Source organism: Pyrus communis, chromosome 1 (genome assembly GCF_041283825.1).
Source record: "Pyrus communis isolate YQ-2024b chromosome 1, ASM4128382v1, whole genome shotgun sequence".
In the NCBI taxonomy this organism is placed as follows: Eukaryota; Viridiplantae; Streptophyta; class Magnoliopsida; order Rosales; family Rosaceae; genus Pyrus; species Pyrus communis.
Genome location: NC_142565.1, coordinates 8,166,629 through 8,188,176, shown reverse-complemented (window position 1 = coordinate 8,188,176; position 21,548 = coordinate 8,166,629). Strand labels below are relative to the sequence as shown.

The 21,548-nt window shown below is 37.9% G+C and overlaps 4 protein-coding genes across 5 annotated transcripts; 1 reads left to right on the top strand and 3 right to left on the bottom strand.

Moving 5' to 3' along the window:
* Positions 1–391: 391 nt before the first annotated feature.
* On the bottom strand, positions 392–2,309 carry LOC137719751 (protein NUCLEAR FUSION DEFECTIVE 4-like). The gene has a single exon (XM_068458780.2). The coding sequence runs from the start codon at positions 2,238–2,240 to the stop codon at positions 516–518; it is 1,725 nt and encodes a 574-aa protein (XP_068314881.2). The 5' UTR covers positions 2,241–2,309; the 3' UTR covers positions 392–515.
* A 2,720-nt stretch (positions 2,310–5,029) lies between these two features.
* On the bottom strand, positions 5,030–8,086 carry LOC137720757 (protein NUCLEAR FUSION DEFECTIVE 4). Of its 2 annotated transcripts, none has more exons than XM_068459873.2 (2): positions 7,803–8,086; positions 5,030–7,087 (listed from the first exon to the last, which is right to left on the bottom strand). In XM_068459873.2, the coding sequence occupies exon 2, from the start codon at positions 7,042–7,044 to the stop codon at positions 5,221–5,223; it is 1,824 nt and encodes a 607-aa protein (XP_068315974.2). In that variant the 5' UTR covers positions 7,045–7,087; positions 7,803–8,086; the 3' UTR covers positions 5,030–5,220. The 2 variants fall into 2 exon arrangements, with proteins under 2 accessions (XP_068315974.2, XP_068315973.2); XM_068459872.2 differs by having other exon boundaries at positions 7,798–8,077.
* A 5,285-nt stretch (positions 8,087–13,371) lies between these two features.
* Positions 13,372–15,847, top strand: LOC137720303 (uncharacterized). The gene is made up of 4 exons (XM_088696523.1): positions 13,372–13,504; positions 13,621–13,672; positions 14,495–14,613; positions 15,026–15,847. The coding sequence occupies exons 1-4, from the start codon at positions 13,372–13,374 to the stop codon at positions 15,574–15,576; spliced, it is 855 nt and encodes a 284-aa protein (XP_088552649.1). The 3' UTR covers positions 15,577–15,847.
* A 436-nt stretch (positions 15,848–16,283) lies between these two features.
* Positions 16,284–18,248, bottom strand: LOC137719509 (protein NUCLEAR FUSION DEFECTIVE 4-like). The gene has a single exon (XM_068458554.2). The coding sequence runs from the start codon at positions 18,163–18,165 to the stop codon at positions 16,369–16,371; it is 1,797 nt and encodes a 598-aa protein (XP_068314655.2). The 5' UTR covers positions 18,166–18,248; the 3' UTR covers positions 16,284–16,368.
* Between the last annotated feature and the right edge of the window lie 3,300 nt (positions 18,249–21,548).

Sequence of the window (21,548 nt, the reverse complement as noted above, 5' to 3'; positions counted from 1 at the left end):
TCGAAACTAGAATTTTTATTTTTGTAAAAATAACATAGTACATGTAATTTGGGAGGGCAAGGGAAACCTCATTAAAAACCTCCAAAAAGAAGGGAAAAAAAGTACTTCACCAAGTTACTCCCCACTTATAATTAAATTAATTCTACATCTATATATATAAAGGAAGAAAATAAAAGGGGTGAAGCTTTTATAATATTCAAACTACCCTTTCCTCCCATTAGGATTTCAAAAAAACAAAAGATTTACAAAAAAAAAAATCCAGGTAAGATGGATAGTAAGTTTATTATTTTTTAAAATGTAGTAAATAATAATAACTAAAATATGTATAATTAAATTTAAAAAAAAAAAAAAAAAACAAAACAAAACAATAACAACAACAACAAATAATAGATTGTCAAACAGAAAAATAAATAATAAAATAAAAAATTCCAATTGCCACACGCGTCCGAGTGATATAGTAAGTAATGCTATAAGTTTATTAATTGCTTATATTATTGCACCCACAATATTACAAATTACACAATTACAAATTTCGCTTCTGCTGCTCCCACACCATTCTTAGCAACCACAATTTCTGTCTCATCAGCCACGCTCACCTCGCCCCTAAACTTCTTATAAATATCACTCTTATAAAACTTCCTTGTCCTAACCACCAAAACCAAAGAAACAAGTGCCCCCAGAAATGTCACCACTGCAATTATAATGAAGGACAATTTGAAGCACTGCCCCCCAACACAATTCAGCTCCTCCCCAGCCTTCCTCCTTAGCCCTAAAGCTACCATTTGCTTCTTAGCCTCCATGTCATACAAGTGCCCTGCGACCCTCACATTGAGCAAATATAACCCTATTGGGCTTGCCAGCCCTCCGAAATTGTACAAAGTTGAGTAATATTTGAGGCCAAAAAGCTCCGAAATTACGGTAAAAATTAGCGGCCAGTGAGCACCAAAACAGAAACCGGTTACAACTGAGGCAACATAGAGACCATACGGTATGTTGAACGCGATTAGAAGATGACCGACACATGAGAGCAAGAGGATTGCAGTGAAGATGAGAGGCCGAGGCCATTTGTACTTTGTGATGAAGATTTCGGAGCCTATACCAGCGGATATTTGCCCTAAATAATTCCATATGCTTGTAAGGGACACAAAGTATCGGATGCTGCGTAAAGGGTATCCGAAGGAAGTTCCAATCTGCCCCAAGTTGTCCATCATGGTCAATGTGCCTCCAAGGCCACAGACTGTTGCCAACAGTAAAGTCAGCATTTCAATGCTGAAAAGTGCTTGCAAAATAGTGAAGTCCTCGCCAATTTCTGGTGCGGTAAAAATGTTCTTGTTCCAGGGTGAAACTTTTTTGTATGGGACAGTAAATGATAACTGTGGGGTTGGAGAGGAAATGGTTTCTTGGTTTAAATCTCTCTTGCTCTTCCAGACTTTATATTCTTCCATAATTACCACACCAAGTGGTAAAAAGAGCAAAAAAAGCACAACAGTTGCACTTCCAACATACTCTCTTTGATTAAACCTATAACTTTTCTCAACTATAATTATAATCAGCAAAAATGCTGCTAGGGCAAGTGAAATATAAAGGAAATTATAGAAAGCTTTGAGCTCATTCGGGCGGCGACTAACCTTCATGATCCGAATGGTTCCAATGAAAGCGAAAGAGATTGCGGTAGGAAGCCAAGCCACCAATAAAGTGAAAGACTTTGTGTCATCGCCGTAGGCAGCATGGTAGAGCTGTGCAATCACAGCTGCACTTATACCGGTATAACTTTTCAAAAGGCCTAACACAACGCCTCGGCTTTCGGGGAAGTTCTTAACACAGGTGACAAGAGCTCCAGTGTTGGTGAAAGTATGTGAATTTGACCCTATAGAGATGTACATGCACATGTGCCAAACTTTTGGTTTGGGGATTTTTTGTGTAACAGCAAGCCAAATCATGAAGTGTCCGAAAAAGTTTAGGACTGCACCGATTGATAAGGCCACCCAAGGCAGTGTGACCTCGTTGATTAGGCCGGAAAAGATGCCAATGTTGCCTCCTAAGTCCTTGAAGAAGCTGATTAAGTTGAGTGTCGTTTGGTCATAGCCGAGGACGGACTTGATGTCATTGGAATAGAGGCCGAACATGTAGCTTGCTCCCGCAGTGACCATCATTAGGAATGAAGCAAAAATCATGAGCCATCTTCCTTTGAGGACTTGGAGGACAAGGCCCTTCATGTCCGCACAACTGCGCACCTCCATTTCTTTTGTCTTTGATGATCAGTAGTACGTAACTTTGGCTTGATACAGATATATAAGATTGAAATGGGGAGAGAGAGAGGCACAGGAGAACTGTGTTAGTTCCCATCTTATTTGAAGTCAATAAGTAAGATGTAATTGCCGTTTAAATTTTTTTTTTTTTTTTTTTTTTTTTGAGAAATGAAATGAAAAAGTTAGTTTGGTGAGTTTTCAAAGTTTTATTTTTTCAATTTTTTTTTTAACTGAAAATCATTATCAAATAAGTTTTTAATTTTTCGATTGAAACTGAAAGAAAAAAAAAATAGTTATAAAACATACCCTTAATTTTAAGGATTAAGTATCTTTTTCTTTTTCTTTTTATTTTTTCCACAAATATGGTAGACCTTCACAATAATGAAAAGATACTTGGAAAACGTCATCATAATATCAAAAGGGGAAAAGTTCAGTTTGATCTCCTAAAAAATTAATTATGTTGAGTAAATGAATCTGTAAGAATATATTAAGATGCAGATACCAAGTTCCAGGACCACTCACGCCACCAATAATGAAGGAATAACATACTGTAATATATGAGTAAACCAATTTTTTTTTTTATAATCACTTGCAATAAATCTTGACATTTCTTTACATTATCACATGCGTTACGTTCCATTCAAGGAAAAAGAAAATGTGAACTAGAAAGTGTGATTAGCAATTCCAGTCCATAAGTGGAAAGATTAATTAACATGGCACTGCCATTTAATATAAAATAGAGAAATACTAAGAAGATTTTTTTTAAAGTTAGACTCTTTATAGACTTCCTAACAACTCGTAGTGTGACGTTTATTCCTGTGTCAATAGTATAAAACATTGTGCAAAACACATGAGGTGGTAAAGATTCCATAGAGAGTCCCACTTTTGAGAGTCTTTTCTATAAAATATCTACCCATGTGATCCAGTATCCTAGTGAACTGAGTCTTGAATTTTTAAATTATTGTAATAATTTCGAACTCTTAAAAAAATATATATATATATCTCTCTCTAATTTGCCAGTAGACCTTTAACATCATTGGTCGCATATTGCCTTTTTTTAATTTGTTTACAGTTGGCAACTTGGAACTTTTTATCTGTTCACAATCAGGAGTGGCTCAAAATGGATTTGGATGGTCTCCTGAGTCCAAGGTGAAGATTCTTCTGATCAAGGAGTGTGGGTTATTGGATTTTCATCTAATGACTATAAATAGGGATGTTTCTTTAAAATTATAATAATTATAACTGTTGGATGAAAATCTAACAGCTCACACTCCTTGATCAAGAATCAAGAGGATCCTTACCTTTAACTCAGGAGATGATCCAAATCCGTTCTAAATGATTGAACACATGGAATTTTGCAGTCTCCTTTATGAGCACTAAGTTCCTCTTTTTGATCACTTTAATTTTAGTCATGATGGCTCTCCATTCGGTACACAATTATAACTGTTAGATAAAAATCTTACAGCTCACACTCCTTGATCAAGAGGATCCTTACCTTAGGCTCAGGAGAGGATCCAAATCCGTTCTAAATGATTGAACACATGAAATTTTGCAATCTCCTTTATGAGCAATAAGTTCCTCTTTTTGATCACTTTAATTTTAGTCATGATGGCTCTCCATTCGGTACACAAATTCGGGTGATTTTTTGCCACCACCTTCAAGGGAAGGGGTAGCGTTTACAACCCTACTTGTTATTGTTAGAATTTTTCTGTCCCACATCGGTTAGAAGACTTGAGAACAAGCTTTTTAAATAGAATTACCTAACTCTAATTAACATGGAGGCCTTGTGTATTAAAACCTCATACCTGATAGATTGAGCAGGTGGCCAAGTGGGAACAGTATCAGTGTTGTTGGAGTGGGCTCTTGGCCCGTCTACCTGAAATTTAAGATGGTACCCGAGCCAGGGAACGGGCCCGTACTACCACGTGAACAGATGGGTCCCCTTTGACCCCACACTAATGAGTGAGCCCCGACTTGGCTCCACATAGGCCAAGAGATGCCACGTAAATGGGTGGGTCCCCATTGGCCCCACGCGGCCGGGTAAGCCCCGGCTTGACTCTACGTGGTTGCCGATGTGTGGAATTTCACGTGATGCCCTATTTATCCCACATCGACCAGAAGACTTGAGAACAAGCCCTTTAAATAGAATTATCCTACTCTAACTAACACCGAAACCTTTTATATTAAAACCCCACATCTGACGGATAGGTGGCCAAGTGGGGACAATATCGATGTTGTTGGAGTGGGCACTCGGTCCGTCTACTTGAAATTTAAGAGTTATTATTGGATGAATTTAAACTTTAAGATTTATGTTTATTCATTAAACAGGTCTTGAAATTTGAACTCATTTAACAATAATAAATAGAATGATGAGCATCACCATTACTTTAGGATGATTGGCAAAATATTCTTCACAAACTCAGCGTTACAAATAATTTCTGTAGTCAGGGGCACAACTCAATCTTTACTACTTCAATGTCAACCGTTGGAGTTTCTGCATTAGCTTTACCAGTCAACCACTATAGTTTCTGCATCAGTTGCACCACTTAATTTGTAACCCTAGTGCCACAGTTGCGGGGAAGTCTGGGCGGGATATATCCTCCCATATTTATATTCTTGTAGCACTCACCACGTGATAAAGATCAAGCAATGAGGTAGTGCTATAGAAGATGATATATCTTCAGTTGTATGCAACTTTGTTGCCACAGTAGCTGACATCATTTTTCTATCACTAGCTTGCATCATTCTGCAATATTTCTGTACCAGGATTGAATATTAGGTTTAAACAGAGAAAACCGATGAAAGTAGTGTCAATTTCCATTTTGGTTCAGGAATATTAGGTTCCTGAATTATTAGAGATATCATAATCTGGTTCAAGAAAAAATTATACATAATATTACAATGACAGAGGAAATTAACTAAAATTTAAAACCTAATTGTGTTTAACTAAGAACTTGTACCTAGCCACCTTTCACCTCCGAATATCTGGGTTGTTTCTAGGACTTCTTACATCAGTCTCAGTTTCCGGCTTCGATACTAATCCAACATTCCGGTTTGTCACCACCACCTCGTCAGATTCAACCGCCCTCGACTCATCTTTGAACTTCTTATAAATGTCACTGTTATAAAACTTCCAAGTCCTAAGCACCAAAATGAGGGAAAAAAACACACCAAGAATTGTCGCACCGGTGATTATAAGGAAGGGCAATTTGTAGCATTGTCCTCCAGTACAATTTAATCCCTCCCCGGGCTTCCTCTCCAACCCTAAAGCTTTCAGTTGCTTCTCTGCCTCCTTATCATAAAGATAGCCTGCGACTTTCACATTAAGCAAATATGAACCAAGTGGGCAAGCCATCACCCCAACATTGTTCAAAGTAGAGCAATGCTTAAGCCCAAAAACCTCGGAAGTGATTGCAAAAATCAACGGCCATTGTCCACCGAAGCAAAACCCTGTGATTATTGAAGCTACGTAGAGACCATTTGGGACGTTGAAAGCAATGAGAAGGTGGCCAATGCAGGACACCAAGAGGGACACAGTGAACATAAGAGGCCTAGGGATTTTGTATTTTGTGATAAGGACTTCTGAGAGAAAACCCAACATGACTTCTCCAAGGTAAATCCATATGCTTGCGAGCGAAACAAAAGTGGTTATGCTTTCCAAAGAGTAGCCTAATGCAGTTCCAATCTGGCCCAAATTGTCCATCAGTGTTAGCATGCCTCCAAGGCCACACAATGTGGTTAAAAATAAAGTTAACATCTCAATGCTGAATATTGCTTGGAGGATTGTATAGTCTTGTCCGATCTCCGGTGGACTAAATATATTTTCCCAACAAGAAAGCTTTTTTACCTTCAACATTTCCTTGTTTTGGCTTACAATTATTTGATCCACAGGTGGTGAATCTGGTGATGAAATTTCGATGTTTATGGTACTTAAAGATGTCTTAGTCCTCCAAGAAGTGTACTCTTCTGCAACTACGACAGCAAGTGGGAGAAAAAGCAAGAAAAGCACAACAGCTGCACTCCCACCGTACTCAAATTGTGTGAATTTCACCTTTTGCTCTACTATGATTATGATCAGTAAGTACCCTGCCAGTCCAAGTGAAATAAAAAAGAATTTTTGTAGTACCTTGGAATATTTCTTCTGCGGTATAACCTTCATTATCCGAATGGTACGAAGAAATATCAAAGAAATAGCTGAGGGAAGCCATGCCACAAACAAAGTGAAGGACTTTGTGTCATTACCATACAAAGCATGGTATATCTGTGCAATTACAGCTGCACTTAGGCCTGTGTAGCCTTCCAAAAGCCCGATTAAGAGGCCGCGGTTTCTTGGGAAGTTTTTGACACACGTGACTAGAGCTCCGGTGTTGATGAAAGTATGTGAATTTGCCCCCATTGTGATGTACAAGCACATGTGCCAAACTTGAGGTTTGGCAATTTTTTGGGCCACGGCTAGCCATATCATGAAGTATCCGAAAAAGTTGAATGCTGCACCAATTGATAAGACCACCCATGGCGGCGTGACCTCGTTGACTAGGCCGGAAAAGATGCCGATGTTGGCCCCCAAATCCTTGAAGAAACTGATGGTGTTGAGGGTGGATTGGCTGTAGCCAAGGACAGACTTGATGTCGTTTGAGTAGAGGCCAAACATGTAGCTTGCACCGGCACTAGCCATCATTAGGAATGAGGCAAACAACATGAGCCACCGGCCAGTGATTACTTGGACGGCGAAGCCTTTCATATCTGTCCAAGTTCTCACACCATTACCACTACCGCTATTGTCATGAACCTCCATTCTCTAAGCCTCTTCGCTTACTTTGCCTCCTCAAAAGAAAACCCTGTTTTTATTCAGAATTATAATATGCGTTAGCACAAAAAACTTGTACAAAATCATCATATCACATCATTATGGCTTCTTATCACCATCCACTAGTACTTGGAAAGAATTATATATTAAAAATGAAAGGCAAATTTCCATTTCTAATGTATGCCATGGATTGGAAATTCAAAATAAGCTTTCCAATGAAAATTGCTTAGCAATTTGTTCTTAGTAGAGTTTTTGGCTACTCATAACTTGGTAGTCCTGTGTAGTTCAAATACATGAATAACGTCGTAGATAACAGATACATACAAGGACATCTTCAATAAATATATGCAAAATAAATTAGGTATAAGTCATGATCTACATAAATACTACTTTAAAACAAGAGAAATAATTCCGATAAAAAAATAAACCAAAAAAATAATAATATAGCGCATTATTAAAGGTCTGTTTTGTGTCTAGAATTGGATTGAAATGAATAAAACACTATATTCAAGGTATAAGTGAATGAACTTTCATTTTTACAGAAGTAAAAAAGATTAGACATGAAGAAAATTAGTTCATTCTGGTCTCCGCAATTTAGGAAGAATATGATAGTTAAGTTTTCTCAAAGGAGCAATTCATCTTCTACTCACTACACCAAAATTAGCTTTTATCATACTATCGTAGTGAATTATTCGTTTGAATTTAACTCTAAACACCAAGGCCAAAGAGTGATGAGTTTACCCAACTTGTTGGAAGCCAGGCAGCCTTGAGGTGACAGCGGCAGCTGCAAACGAAGATGATCGAAGGCGTACGTTGTCGTTCGCGGATGGCTGCAGAGCTCGAGCTTTGAGCAGAGTTGTTTATGGCATTTTTGGTTGAAATCACAACTGTTCATCAAGTGAGAAGTTGAGCAGACCCCAAGAAATCAGAAAGATCATTAATATCTATGAACTACTAGTCTACTACTACTAACTATTGATGTGATATGTGAATTTGATGTTCCACAGACAGGACCACATCTTTGACGTTGCTATGTATTTTTATTTAATTTGGATTTAAATGTGTGGAATTCTTGTAATCCACTATTAGGCATTAGCTGGAAAAAGTCATTACTGTGGAAAATACAGATACATTCCCAAAACTGAGGTAACATCTAACCACTTAAATAAAAGCCTTCGAAACTTGATTTCTTTTTGTTTTTGTCCTCTCCAAGAGCTTATTAATTAATCACTAATAGTGTACTTGGTTTAGTCGAATGGATGAAAAGAAATAGAACGAAAACAAATATATGTAGCAAATATATCAGAAACAAAATGGGCGGTTTCGTCTTTTAAATTAGCCGAGCAGAAAATAGCCATAAGTGAATGAGAAAGAGTAAGGATGGGTGTGACAACCCGTTCCAAATTTTACGTTTTTATTTTATTTTAAAAGCGTGAATTTACGAAATTGCCCTAGAGGTACGGACTTTGACTTCCGTTGACCATCGACTTGAGAGATGTGGGACTTATTCTTTAAGCATACCCTCGTAGTACTCTTTGGTACGAATGTATAGGCGAAAGCCGTTTGCGAGTCCGGATTATAACGGTATAGTTACGGACGTTCGAAATTGGTTATTCAAGGCTTAGTGTTTATTTAAATTAAATCCCGGGGAAGCCCAAAATCAGAAATGGAGGGAAAAAAAAAAAAAAAAAAAAAAAAAAAAAAAAAAAAAAAAAAAACGGAGGTGGTTTCCGTCCACCCGCACCCACCGCGGGTCCATCTTCCAAGGCCGATTCCGGCCAACTCCGGTGGGGTTTTTGGATGCCACCACCACCATCTTGAAGCTCTCACTCCCCTCTAAAAAACCCACCCAAGAACCACCTTGATTAACCATGGTATGGGGCGGTTTGAGGCCACGAAAGTTGACGAAAATCAATGGTGCTCCGGCCACCCTTTTCGATTTTCCGGCAAATCCGCAAAGCAATGGCCGATGCCACCACTTGTCCTTTGTATCCCATCATCCCAGGAGCAAAACCCAACCAACCTTGACCCCGTTGGACCACCGTAGACGACGAATCAACGTCGGGAAGTTTTAGGCACCCGCCGGCTTTGTGGGCAGATTTGACCATCTTCCGTCCACTTTTGGACTTCGTGGCAGGTATGAAAGTTGCTCCACTCACTGAGATCTTCATTTCTGTGAAGTTTGAGAATTTTTGGAAATAGTTGGATTTTCCGGCGAGTCGGGGCGGCCGACCGCCACCCGCGGTGGTGCGTGAGGCGGTGCGTGGCCAGTGGGCCGCCAATGCTATTTTTAGGCTATGTCAAATGTCTTGAATTCATTTTTGTCATTTGAATGACGTAAGTTGATAGTTGGAACCTAAATTCGTTACGATACGTTACTTGATAAAAATGTGAATCGATGATCCGACCGTTGGATCGTCACCAAAATTGGATACATTATAATACGTAATATTTAAAGATCATATGAATTTATGGATCGGGAATCCGACTTACGGATCTTCCTGAATTGGATTTGTAAGTTAGTAAAATAAATGTTCACGGCCACTTGTTTTGGGCAATTGGCGGAGATCTGACCGTTGGATCGTAATGAAATTTTAATATGTTATTCTAGAAACATATTGTGGATCGTTGGGAGTTGCGGATTGAAAATCTGATATGCGGATCTTCTGGGTCAAGTTATACAGGGTTGTAAACCCTACCGTCGATCTTTGATCGATGGTTGACTTGTGGTCAATGAGTCTCAAACTATTTTAGAATGTCGTTGAGGTTCTGTTTTATGTGAATTACGTATTCTTCGGATAAGATTTCTGAGATGTGATTTGATGATTGGTCACATGGACCAATCATTCAGAACGCCTCGATGTGTGCGCTAGAGAATCATAGCGTGGACTTCAGGTGAGTGGATCTTTTCCTTTTTATCGTACATATGGTTGAGAGTTCTATCGACACTTTTAAATTGATTAGACATATTACTTTCATATATAATTATTGTGAATGCTCGAAGTACTATATGAACTACGAATGGCTTGATCCCTGTTTAGGGTACGTAGGCAGTCTAACGAGACGTTAGATGAAGCCATAATATATTGGAGACAAAAGCCTTATTTGGGAAATTGAGTAATGCGAAGGAAATTTGGTAAAGGCAAGTTTTAGTTTTGTGAATTAGTTGGTTAATTAGTGTTAATTGGGTTGTTAAGGATAATTATCCCTGAAAATAAGTAGTTTGGGTGTAGGGCGTTATTGATCGTACACTTCTCACTGTATTGTGTATAATTGAAAATGTTACGACATGGTTGAGTATTAGATTGCATCATGGTATATCCATATGTATATTACTTGCATATAATTATTGGGAATGCTTTCAAGTGCAAAGGTGGACGCAGGACACCCAGGTAAGCTTCAGGTGAGTACATGTTGTTGTTAGTGATGGTAGTGAGTACGATTGTGTTGAGATATAGTATAGCTCCTAAACCTGCACCCTGGTGTTAATGCTCCCGCCCGTGGCCAGGGCACAGTCCTTCACGTGATGTTCACCTCCCGCACTTTACGCTCACCTTGGATTCAAGGTAGGTGCACAGTCCTGTCGTACAGACCACTTTAGGTGGTTCCGACTCGTAGGTGACCCGCGATTATTCGCCCAGTCTTCACGTGATCGTAGCACTTGAGCGTATTTATTTACACCCAGTCCTGTCGTACAGACCACTTTAGGTGGTTCCGACTCGTGTGCAGGTATACTTATTGAGCTATTGGCTAGCCATGATTGATGAGATTGAGATATGGATAAGTCGTACAGGTCACTATAGGTGACTCCGACTTATATGCTAGCCATGATTGATGAGATTGAGATATGGATAAGTCGTACAGGTCACTATAGGTGACTCCGACTTATATGCTGGATAAGTCATACAGGTCACTATAGGTGACTCCGACTTATATGCTAGCCATGATTGATGAGATTGAGATATGGATAAGTCGTACAGGTCACTATAGGTGACTCCGACCTGTATGCTAGCCATGATTGATGAGATTGAGATATGGATAAGTCGTACAGGTCACTATAGATGACTCCGACTTATATGCTAGCCATGATTGATGAGATATGGATAAGTTGTACATGTCATTTTAGATGACTCTGACTGATATATCCCTTTGTATTGATTTAGTTCATTTGGCATACTTATTAATGTATGGTGGAGTTGATGGTAAACCGTGGTTTTGGTCATTTCTGAGTATGGTTTGGATATATGTATACACGTTGTACTGTCTTATGGAAAACGATACGAGTTTTACATTTAGGGGCATTACTTTTAGAGAGGTAATAACTTTGGGAAGTTTGGTTTTATTGCTTACTCACACCTTCTGTTTGGTGCCCTCTAGGTTTTAGCTGCTGAGTTTGTATCGACAAGAATCTGTGGCGAATCTTAGTATTGATGGATATTTCTGAGGGTATGATTTTTACCCGCACTACTGTACCTTACCTATGCTCTGACATCGCGTGTGAAATGGGTTCGCTCCCACTCACAGTGCACTTTGGTACTTAGACACTTTTAGATTCAAATTTATTCACTTTTTATACACTATCACATTTTATGGCTTCGTCACCTTCCAGGTGTCGGCCAGCACAGCTCGATTCAGGTTCAAGTGGACTTTCTGGGTCGGGGTGTGTCAATGGGCATGGTTTGATTCGGTACGATTTTAATATGAAATCGAAACCAAAATCGAGCTTGTGGATATCCCACCATTGTTGCATGTCAAGCTGTCGACCCTTCATTGAAATTTCATCAGTTTGGTTTCCCCTTTTCTTTTTCTTCAATTTGTAATAAAACCCAATGCGTTTAACTTTTGCATGCACTGTTTACTATAAGCACATGGTCGTGTAAATCAAATCAAGATAAGGAGAATTTTTTAAATTCATCGGGAACAGAGTTTGGACATTAAGTATAAGGATATAATTGATTGAAAACTTAAAAAAAAAAAAAAAAAAAAAAATTCAATCAATTGTATTACGACATCTTAATGTATCAGACATTATTTTCAGCACACTGAAAATTTTCTCTAAGATAAGGTAAGTTTGGTAGCAACAAAACTTATTAATATACACACAATTTGGGATTAGGTTTATGTATTTACCGAGAAATCACACATGCACACATGCATTGCTTAATTACATTGACCTTTAGCAACAAACAGAATAATGATGGAAATTAACCGAACCCCCAATGAATGCAGACAGATTTGGAATCTTTGAATATGTTCATTTCAACGTTCAACAAGAAAGAAATTATGAAAACAAACAAAAAATACGTCGTCAGGTATCCATTTGTTATAAATTATATTGGAATCTCAATCTCTGTTAGCTGGAAAAATGGGATATATAGCTAGAGACACAAAAGGACAAGTTGACTCGTTTTGTGTACATCTAGCCACCAACCTCAGATTAATGTTTTAAGTTGTTTTGGATATGTCAGGGGCCCAAAGAAAAATGCAGTTGCATTAGTGGCATACTTTGTTGAATCCGGAACGGGCTTGGTTACATCTTTAATTTTCTTTGAATTCGTAATTGGTTGCAAGCTTTTAATAAATATGAAATTCGTGGTATATTTTGATCACTAAAAGCAGTACTATTTCATTTATAGTTGTTGATTTAGTGTCATTAATTTCAAATCTATTTTCATTAAAATTTTGTAACCAAGTGTCTATCCGTAGAAGTTTCGTAAATAAGATGATTTGGTCAATGAATAAGAAACAATAGTTCCGTAAATGGTCTTCCCTCATGTTGGGGACCATAACGAATGGACAAACACTTGTAGCTGTAGACAAATTTACGAACTAAATAATATATTACCAATAGAAAATAATCTCGTTCATCAACGGTTCAGTAATAATCTAATTATCAACTTTCATATCATTTAGTGTTTGTTACTTCACAAGACTAGCTTTAGTGGGAGTAAGCGGACTCGCCTCCACTAAGGACCGTGCTAGACGGTTTTAGCGAGAGACTTCGCGAATCATGGGACTAGCTAATCCCTTCGCCCTCTACTCGCGTCCTCTACTCTCCTCTCCTCTCCTCTCTAACAAATTTACAAACTAAATGATATATTACCAATAAAAAATGATCTCGTTCATCAACGGTTCAGTAATAATTTAATTATCAACTTCTATGTTATTTAATGCTTGTTTGGTGAGAGTAAGCGAACTCGCCTCGACTAAGAACCGTGCTAGACAGTCTTAGCGAGAGACGTCGCGAACTAGCTAATCCCTTTGATCACTCTCTGCTCGCGTTCTCTCCCTCTCTCCCCTCCCCAACCCTAAATCATGAACAAAGACCTCGATTCGAGATGGGAACCGGAATCGGAATTAGAATCGGACTTTTGCAGTGATTTGCCACACTTTTCAGTCCCCAGAGGGTTCAGTTTGCGATCTCCCTTGAATTTTGATCGAGGAGTTTGTATTGGGTAGGTAGATTTGGGGTTTTACAATCAGTTAATCGAAATATCGAATTTGAAATTACTGAAATTCTGGGAATATTGGGGATTTTTTCTGATTCATTGCTCTGAAATGTAGGGTTTTGGGGTTTTGCAGTTGCAGGAGGAGAAGATGAAAGTCAACATCTTGCGTATCCTTCTCACTGTGTTTATGTTCTTCTATTCTTTCTTTCAAACTACTCTAGTTTATATACCATAGGCAACTAGCTCATGTAATTTTCTATACTTTTTATTCCCAGATATTAACTTTGTTGCATTTAATCATATGGTAGACTGAATTTTGGCTTGATAGTTTCGAATTCCTATGATTTTGATTTTGTTCTTTCTTTCAAATTTACTAGTTTATACCATTTAGAAATAGCTTTTGTAATGCTCTTTTTTTTCCCGTCTTCAAACTGTTGCATCTAATCGTGGTGGAATGAATTTCAGCTTGACGATATTGAATTTCTATGATTTGTCATCCTCTGGAAGTATGAATAGTTAATGAGCTGTAGAGTTTTACTACCTTAAGTGTAGTCTAATGTTAAGAATGGCGATCACAAGATCAATATCTATTATGTAAGTCATGAATCTCTAGCATATGCTCCCCCTGTTTATGATTCAGTGCGATTATCTTTTTAACAACGATCGTGATAATTTGACAATCCCATTTGCTCAGTGATCTTGTTTTAACTTGAAACATCTTTGATGGGAAATGGACGTATTATGCATTTTATCGTAACTATTTTCTCTTGACCCTTCTCTCTTTGCGAATATCTGCTGGGGATTTTAAACAGAGTATGTCCTTTTTACCTCTTTTCTATCTTTTATGTTCATTAATCAATTGGAAATAATCAATTGCTGCATGTGTGAATGTGTCTAAGTGTAAATTTGATGTGCCCTTTTTTTTTTTCTGGCATATGTTTTATTTCATCTACTTTGGAGCTCTAACTTTTATCCCTTTGGACTTGCAGGTGGCACGCTGTCGCTTCATGGACATGGGATGCACAAGACGAAACATGTGGGATTTGTAGGATGGCATTTGATGGTTGCTGTCTTGATTGTAAACTCCCTGGGGATGATTGCCAGCTAAGTAAGTCGCTAGAAATTTGATGTTACCCATTTGTTTTCAATTTATCCGCTATTTTTCCCGATTGTCCTGATTGTAAACTCCATGGGATGCACAAGACAAAACATGCTACCCATTTGTTTCCAATTTATCTGCTATTTTTCCTTTTATGAATTGATTGATAAGTTTTTGTAAGTTGAAGTGATTTTTTTCTTCATTCCCTGCTTTCGTTTTGCTAGAAATTTGATGTTATCATATTTTGGGATGGGTTAATTGGTATCTTGTGGGTAAGTTTGTGAAGAAGGATTTGTGTGCATCTACACTTTTTGATGAAATAGCTAAGAGACAAAGTGAGGATGCTGCAGGAAACCTCTTCGATCGAATGACCCCTTTTTTTCATAACATGGCTGTAATGCTCTCACTTTTGCATAACTAGGGGTGAATTATGGAATGGATGGGATCCGGGAGGCTAAAATTCTAGGGGTGCTACTCTGTTCCAAGCACCAGGAGAACTGTTGTGACATGTACCCTCCAATTTTTATCCCACAGCTGCACTTCATCAATCATGTAGTGCATTTTTCTTGTCTACTACAAGTGATGCAATATGAGAAAGCTACTGTTATCCGTGAAAGTGTTTTTGATACTGCAGGAAGGTCAGAAGAACAAGCTCTTCAAGTCACGAAGGTATTTTCTTTGGCCCTGGACGGATGTGTCTTGAGGTATCTTAAGCTTTCAGACAAAGCCATGGGCGAAAAGGGTGTCAATGCATTTGGGTCACTTCTGAGATCACAAAACACTTTGGAAGAGCCTTATTTGATGAATGTGGCAGGGCTCAATATGTATCACAACATGAGGGAGTGGCACCGCGATGTCATTAAGAAGATCAAACGGCTGAATGAAACCTATGCCTTGCAGACAAGACCTATGCCACAAAGACTGATGCACTACGAACTCTCAGGTGGTAAGCTTGAGCACTGTGTCTTCTAGGAGGCCTGTGATCCTTGCAGACGAGACCTATGCCACCAAGACTGATGCACTGGAAGCTGTTATGCATGCACCTGTCCATTTTCAAGGATCTCTGACTTTTGTGTGCAATCGGTAACAATTGCTCATATTGGTTGTAATGTATACTGCTGATGAAGATTTGGAGTCTGTAACCAATGTTCAATAAGTCTTATACAAGGCTCATTCATCTTCTAAACTGCAAATTTGGTTCTATTTGCCTATCAATTTGAGTCGTTGAAAGTTTTTGCTTCAATAGAGTTCATTTTTTTGTATAATATTGGATTAATTCTTGTTAATCGTACAATATTAGTTCGTGGTTGAAAGAAATTAAAATTGAACAATAATTTGCAAACACCAAACTGTGGACCATACTACTTTCACTATCCGGCTTCTTAGTCTGACACTGCATCAAACGCTTCACTAAATTAGTCCAGCTTAATCTAGTCTAAGCCAGTCCAGGTTAGTCCCTGAAGCTAGTCTAGTTCGAAATAGTCCGGTGCAACAAACGCATCCTTATATTACAAACTAGTTGGATAAATTGGGAAAGCAAACTGTATAATCTTTGCCATTATAATTTAATGATGTAAAAAAAAATGAAAAAACAAGATTATCCCACACTAAATTCCAATATTACAAATCATACAAGTCTATATATATATATATATATATATATATATATATATATATATATATATATATATATATATATATACACATATTATTTTTTTACTCTTTTTTTACCCTATTTACCTCTACTTTATGGCATGTAAATCTCTATGATCTTCCATTGGTTGCCAATGGTTTGACACCATTTTCATCAGCCATGGCCATCTCTCCCTCAGCCGCTTCTGTTTTCTCTCTGAACTTCTTGTATATGTCACTTTGGTAAAACTTTCTCGTTCTCATCACCAAAATCAGCGACACAAATGTGCCAAATAATGTAACTGCTGCAATCACGATGAAGGACAATTTGAAGCACTCTCCCCCAACGCAAGTCAACTCCTCACCTGCTTCTCTCACAAGCCCTTTTGCTGCAAGCTGCTTATTGGCTTCTTTGTCATATATGTGCCCGGCGAGTCTCACATTGAGCAAGTATAGTCCAACCGGGCTAGCGCATGCCCCAAAATTGAACAAAGTCGAGTAGTATTTGAGGCCGAAAAGCTCAGAAATTATGGCGAAAAGTAGAGGCCACAGGGCACCTAAACAAAACCCTATTATCACGGAGGCTACGTAGAGACCATTTTTGACATTCAAGGCAATTAGAAGGTGACCAGCACAAGAGAGCAAGAGGGTTAGGGTTAGCATTAGAGGACGAGGGAATTTGTATCTTTTTAACAAGATTTCGGAGCCGAAACCCGACACCACCCGACCCAAATAATTCCATATGCTGACTAGTGACACGAAAGTGCTTATGCTGTGTTTAGGGTACCCTAAAGAAGCTCCAATCTGACCCAAGTTGTCTATTGCTGTAAATGCGCCTCCAACACCACAAATGCATGCTACGAAAAGAATAAGCATGTCAATGCTGAAAAGTGCTTGGAGTATGGTGTAGTCCTCACCTCTATCTGGTGGCCTAAACATAGTTTTCCAGCATGACGGTTCAGTCCCTGTGGTAGTGGTGGCGAGCGCTTCCTTGGACCGTGACAGATCAGATGTAAAGCTAACTTCTTCTGATTTTGGCTTTTCAGTAACTATTTTCAAGTCCGAACCGCCATTCAACTCGAGCTTCTTGCCTTCCAAGATCTTAAATTCCTCAAAAACAACCACAGCAAGTGGGAGGACAAGCAAGAAAATAACCATGGCAGCACTAGCACCGTACTCACCTTGAGTGAAATGAACATTCTTCTGGATTATAATCATAACCATTAAAAATCCAGCAAGCCCAAGTGAGATATAAAGCATATTATAAAACACTTTGAGCTCATTGGGATGCCTAATGACCTTCATAATCCGAATTGTTCTAAGAGAAACAAAAGAAACGGCAGTAGGAAGCCACCCAATCAACAAAATCAAATCCTTGGTGTCGTCATAATAAAAAGCAGAGTATAACTGTGTGAATATAGCACCACTTAGGCCAGCATATCCCTTCAAGAACCCCAAAACGGAGCCGCGGCTCTCCGGGAAGTTCTTGACACTTGTGATAAGTGATCCAGTATTGGCAAAAGACTGAGAAGTTGCACCCATACAAATATACATGCACATGTGCCAAACTTGAGGCTTAGCAATTTTTTTGGTCACGGCCATCCAAATCATGAAGTAACCAAAAAAATTGAGGATCCCACCCACTGATAGGACCACCCATGGGGGTGTGACCTCGTTAATCAGACCAGAAAGGACACCAACATTGGACCCGAAGTCCTTGAACAAGCTGAGAAGATTGAGGGTACTTTGGTCATATCCCAGCACAGATTTGATGTCACTGGAGTAAAGACCAAACATGTAGGTGGCGCCAGAGGCTGACATGATTAAGAGGGAAGCAAACACCGTGAACCACCGCCCATTAAGGACTTGGAGGGTTAGGGTTTTGGTGTTACTCCACTCCCATCCTCCACCAGGTCCAGAAACCAACATGGTTTTTTAATCCCTCTGAACTGCACCAGCAGTCTCTCACAAGTTTGTTGTAGTGAAGAAGTTGGTGGATCGGAGGTTTCAATAGATAGATGCAAAGGGAGTGTGTGAGAGCAATTAAAAAATGAAAAACAAAAGTAGAGTAGTGACAACAAACACTTATTTGACCTAGAATAAAATAATTTCAAGTAAATGAGTGAATTGCAAATTTGGAAAGAAAATAATAAGAGGGGTATGCAAGGTGAAGATGCATGTCATGAGTAACTAGGGGAATGAACTCATCCCTGTAATAGGGGTATGTAAGTATTATCCTATTATTATTTTATTTAAATTACAATACATATATGTGTTTTGTCTAGTATAATTCTAAAATGAAACATATCAATTTTACCGTTCACAGAAAAACATAAATTTTCTTGTTCAAGATAGGAAAGAGAGGAACCCTCTTCTAAATTTGGTCTTATCAATAAGAAAGAATTGTCAAAATGGTATTGAAGTTAGTTGATTTTGCCTCTCTGTTTATTTTTTTTAATCACATGTTGCTTGTCTGTACTCTAATGTTGTCAAGCTAAAAAATTTCCCCAGTTCCTGCTTGTATTTAGCACAAGGGTCGGCCAAATGAACAAAGTACATACATGTAATTTTATCGGTTTTTAAGCCAAAACGGTCTCTACTGAATTTGGCTTAACTCTTTATTCCTGACTAGAAAACCAACAAAAGTGGTTCACGATTTGCACACCTCAGACATTTTGATCATTCCGTGATATGTCAATATCTAACAAATATATGTTAAAAGAAAAAATTACCATAACATATTAATTACCTTAACGAATTATATTATTCCAAATGAACTACCAATGATTGATAACACAGTAATTAAGAAACTTAATCACTATATGCTGGACATAATCCAATATATAATCTTGATAGATTGGATTCTTACTCTTGTACGATTACTATTCAAAGTTGCTAGAGGCCCAGGCTGACAATATCTGCTTACTTCTCCTAATGATATTCTAATTTATCAAATTGATCGATTTTGAATAAAATTAAGGGAGAAAGGTACATATACAAGTACTGCTAAGCAAAAGATTTGGAAGGTGACTTGTATATACGGTTGATATTCTTTAAAAATAGTCGTTGTATCCAATTCCACCAACAACGCTTGGCATGGGCATTCACTTAAAGATTTAAATAAAAAGATGTATGTTATATACTTTTTGGATATAACGAAAGAGTTCGACTCTTACTCTTTGTATCAGAACTTTGGCCGCCTTCATATTGAGAATAAAAAAGTTTGTAGGATAGGGACAACAGGAAAATTTAATTGATGTATGTCCGTCATCAAGCTCTTACATTCAACATAAATACAAGCAGAAGATTCATACACATGAAAGTTACAAGAACTAAATTAGAATTGCATGCTTTGCAATAAGGCATAGTTCAAACATCAATGTCGCTATTGCTACATATCTCTACTTTCCGAGAAGAATTTATGTGACACAGGCACACCGTTACTGTGACTTCCCGTGCCAATAAAATAAAGATATGTATAAATTTTTCGTTCACATGCTCTTATTATAATGCATGGTGTACTCTTGTCATGTAAGTTGTTCTTCTAGTATTCATCTCTCTCATGCCAGCAAAAGTAGCAACCAAACACACACACATGTGCTGATATCTTAGTCGATGCGTTTACACATGTGAGAGAGAAATAAAAGAGAAAACTATTACCTACATGCCGATATTCTAAACTACTCTAATTTATCACATCTTAATTAATTACATCACATAACATAATATTATTATTACTAGAAGCTGCCTCTTGACTTTGGGGTTGGTCCCATAAACCTCAAATGCGGTATTGCTATTGCTATACATCAGAATCCTAAAATTTATGAGTTTGTCAATTGTTAGACAAAATTTCTCAATTACTTTGCTACTTCGTGCCCTACTCACAGTGGGAAGCTTAGTCCCTTAAAGTAAAAGGGACTTAGATTGTAAGGTGCATGCAGGCACGACCTTAGTCAAGTAATAGGAAAATTCTCTGCCTTAAATTTGAATTTTCATTCCCGTAGTTTGGGTAAATTTAGTGGTAGATTGCCTCGTTTGGTATAGAAAATTTGATTGGAATGAATAGAGATATTCAAGGTAGAGAAAAATTGATATTTCATTTTGAGTGAATTAGAACGGGTTTGACATGCAAAAAAAAAAAAAAAAAAAAAAAAAAAATCTCTATTCTAATCTTCCATTTTGGAAAAGATTGGAATTGATAAATTTTCTTCTTGGGTGGCAAGAAGGACCGGAATGCCCATAACTTATGAAATTCAGACGATCGGATTAGTCAGGCTTCCTAATCATAGTCGGGGTAAGCCATTCCAACATGCTGACTAGTCAGACAGGCATTTGGCAAACTGTATTACTTCTCCCAAGTAATTAAACCCTAATTCAAGTTAAATTAGAATATCTTGGGAATTAGGCAACGTAATCATAATCCTAGGACGATTGGATATCTTATCCTAAATTTCTTCCTACATAGTCTCCTGATTTAATCAGGATTACTCTCCCTACAAGGACTTTGAAGATCTCTTTAAATACCCTAGCTTGGGCATTTATCTCTCTAATCAATATGTCTCTCTCATATTCTCTCTACACCTAAAATAGGCTCATCTCCCTCCAAACACAATGATGGACATATGTCCATAGAGAACTCATCTCCTATACGCCTATACAATGATGGTTCAAGATGCGCACTCATCAAACCATTCTTTCTTAGAACTACACTAATGATTTTATGCTCCTTCCTAGAGATATATAGGTTGTTCAATTCAGATTCAACACACCCCCCAATCAACCCCATTCTCTCTTAGTCGGAGATCATTGACTATTCCGACTGAATCACCCCTCCGTTCTCGAATTTGGTTGAGATGAAAAAAAAAAAATTACACCTTTAATTGCAAATATTACCATAAGATTCAAACAAATGTTGACGTCCGCAGGATTAAATATTCAAAACAGAAGCGTAGGTATGGAACTCAACAAGAAATAGGAGAGAGACGGGAGGCAAAACCATATGTCAATTTGTGCAATAAAAGAGTTCTTGGTGTGTACACCAAAAGAAAGAAGAGTTCTTGGTGTTTAATAGATATCTAGTGCCGATTTTCCTGAAAATGACCTCAATTTCTTTTTATGTTAATTCTTTTGGTTCTCAGCCAATCGGAAAGAAGGGGGTTGATATAACCCTTCACTTTTATTTTGATCATTTTGTGAATAATCTTTATATAATAAGAACCGAAATAACAAAAATATCCTCAATTTAATAAACAATGAGATTTGACAAAAAGTAACGTATTTTTATTTAACAAAGTTTTTTCACGAAAGAACTA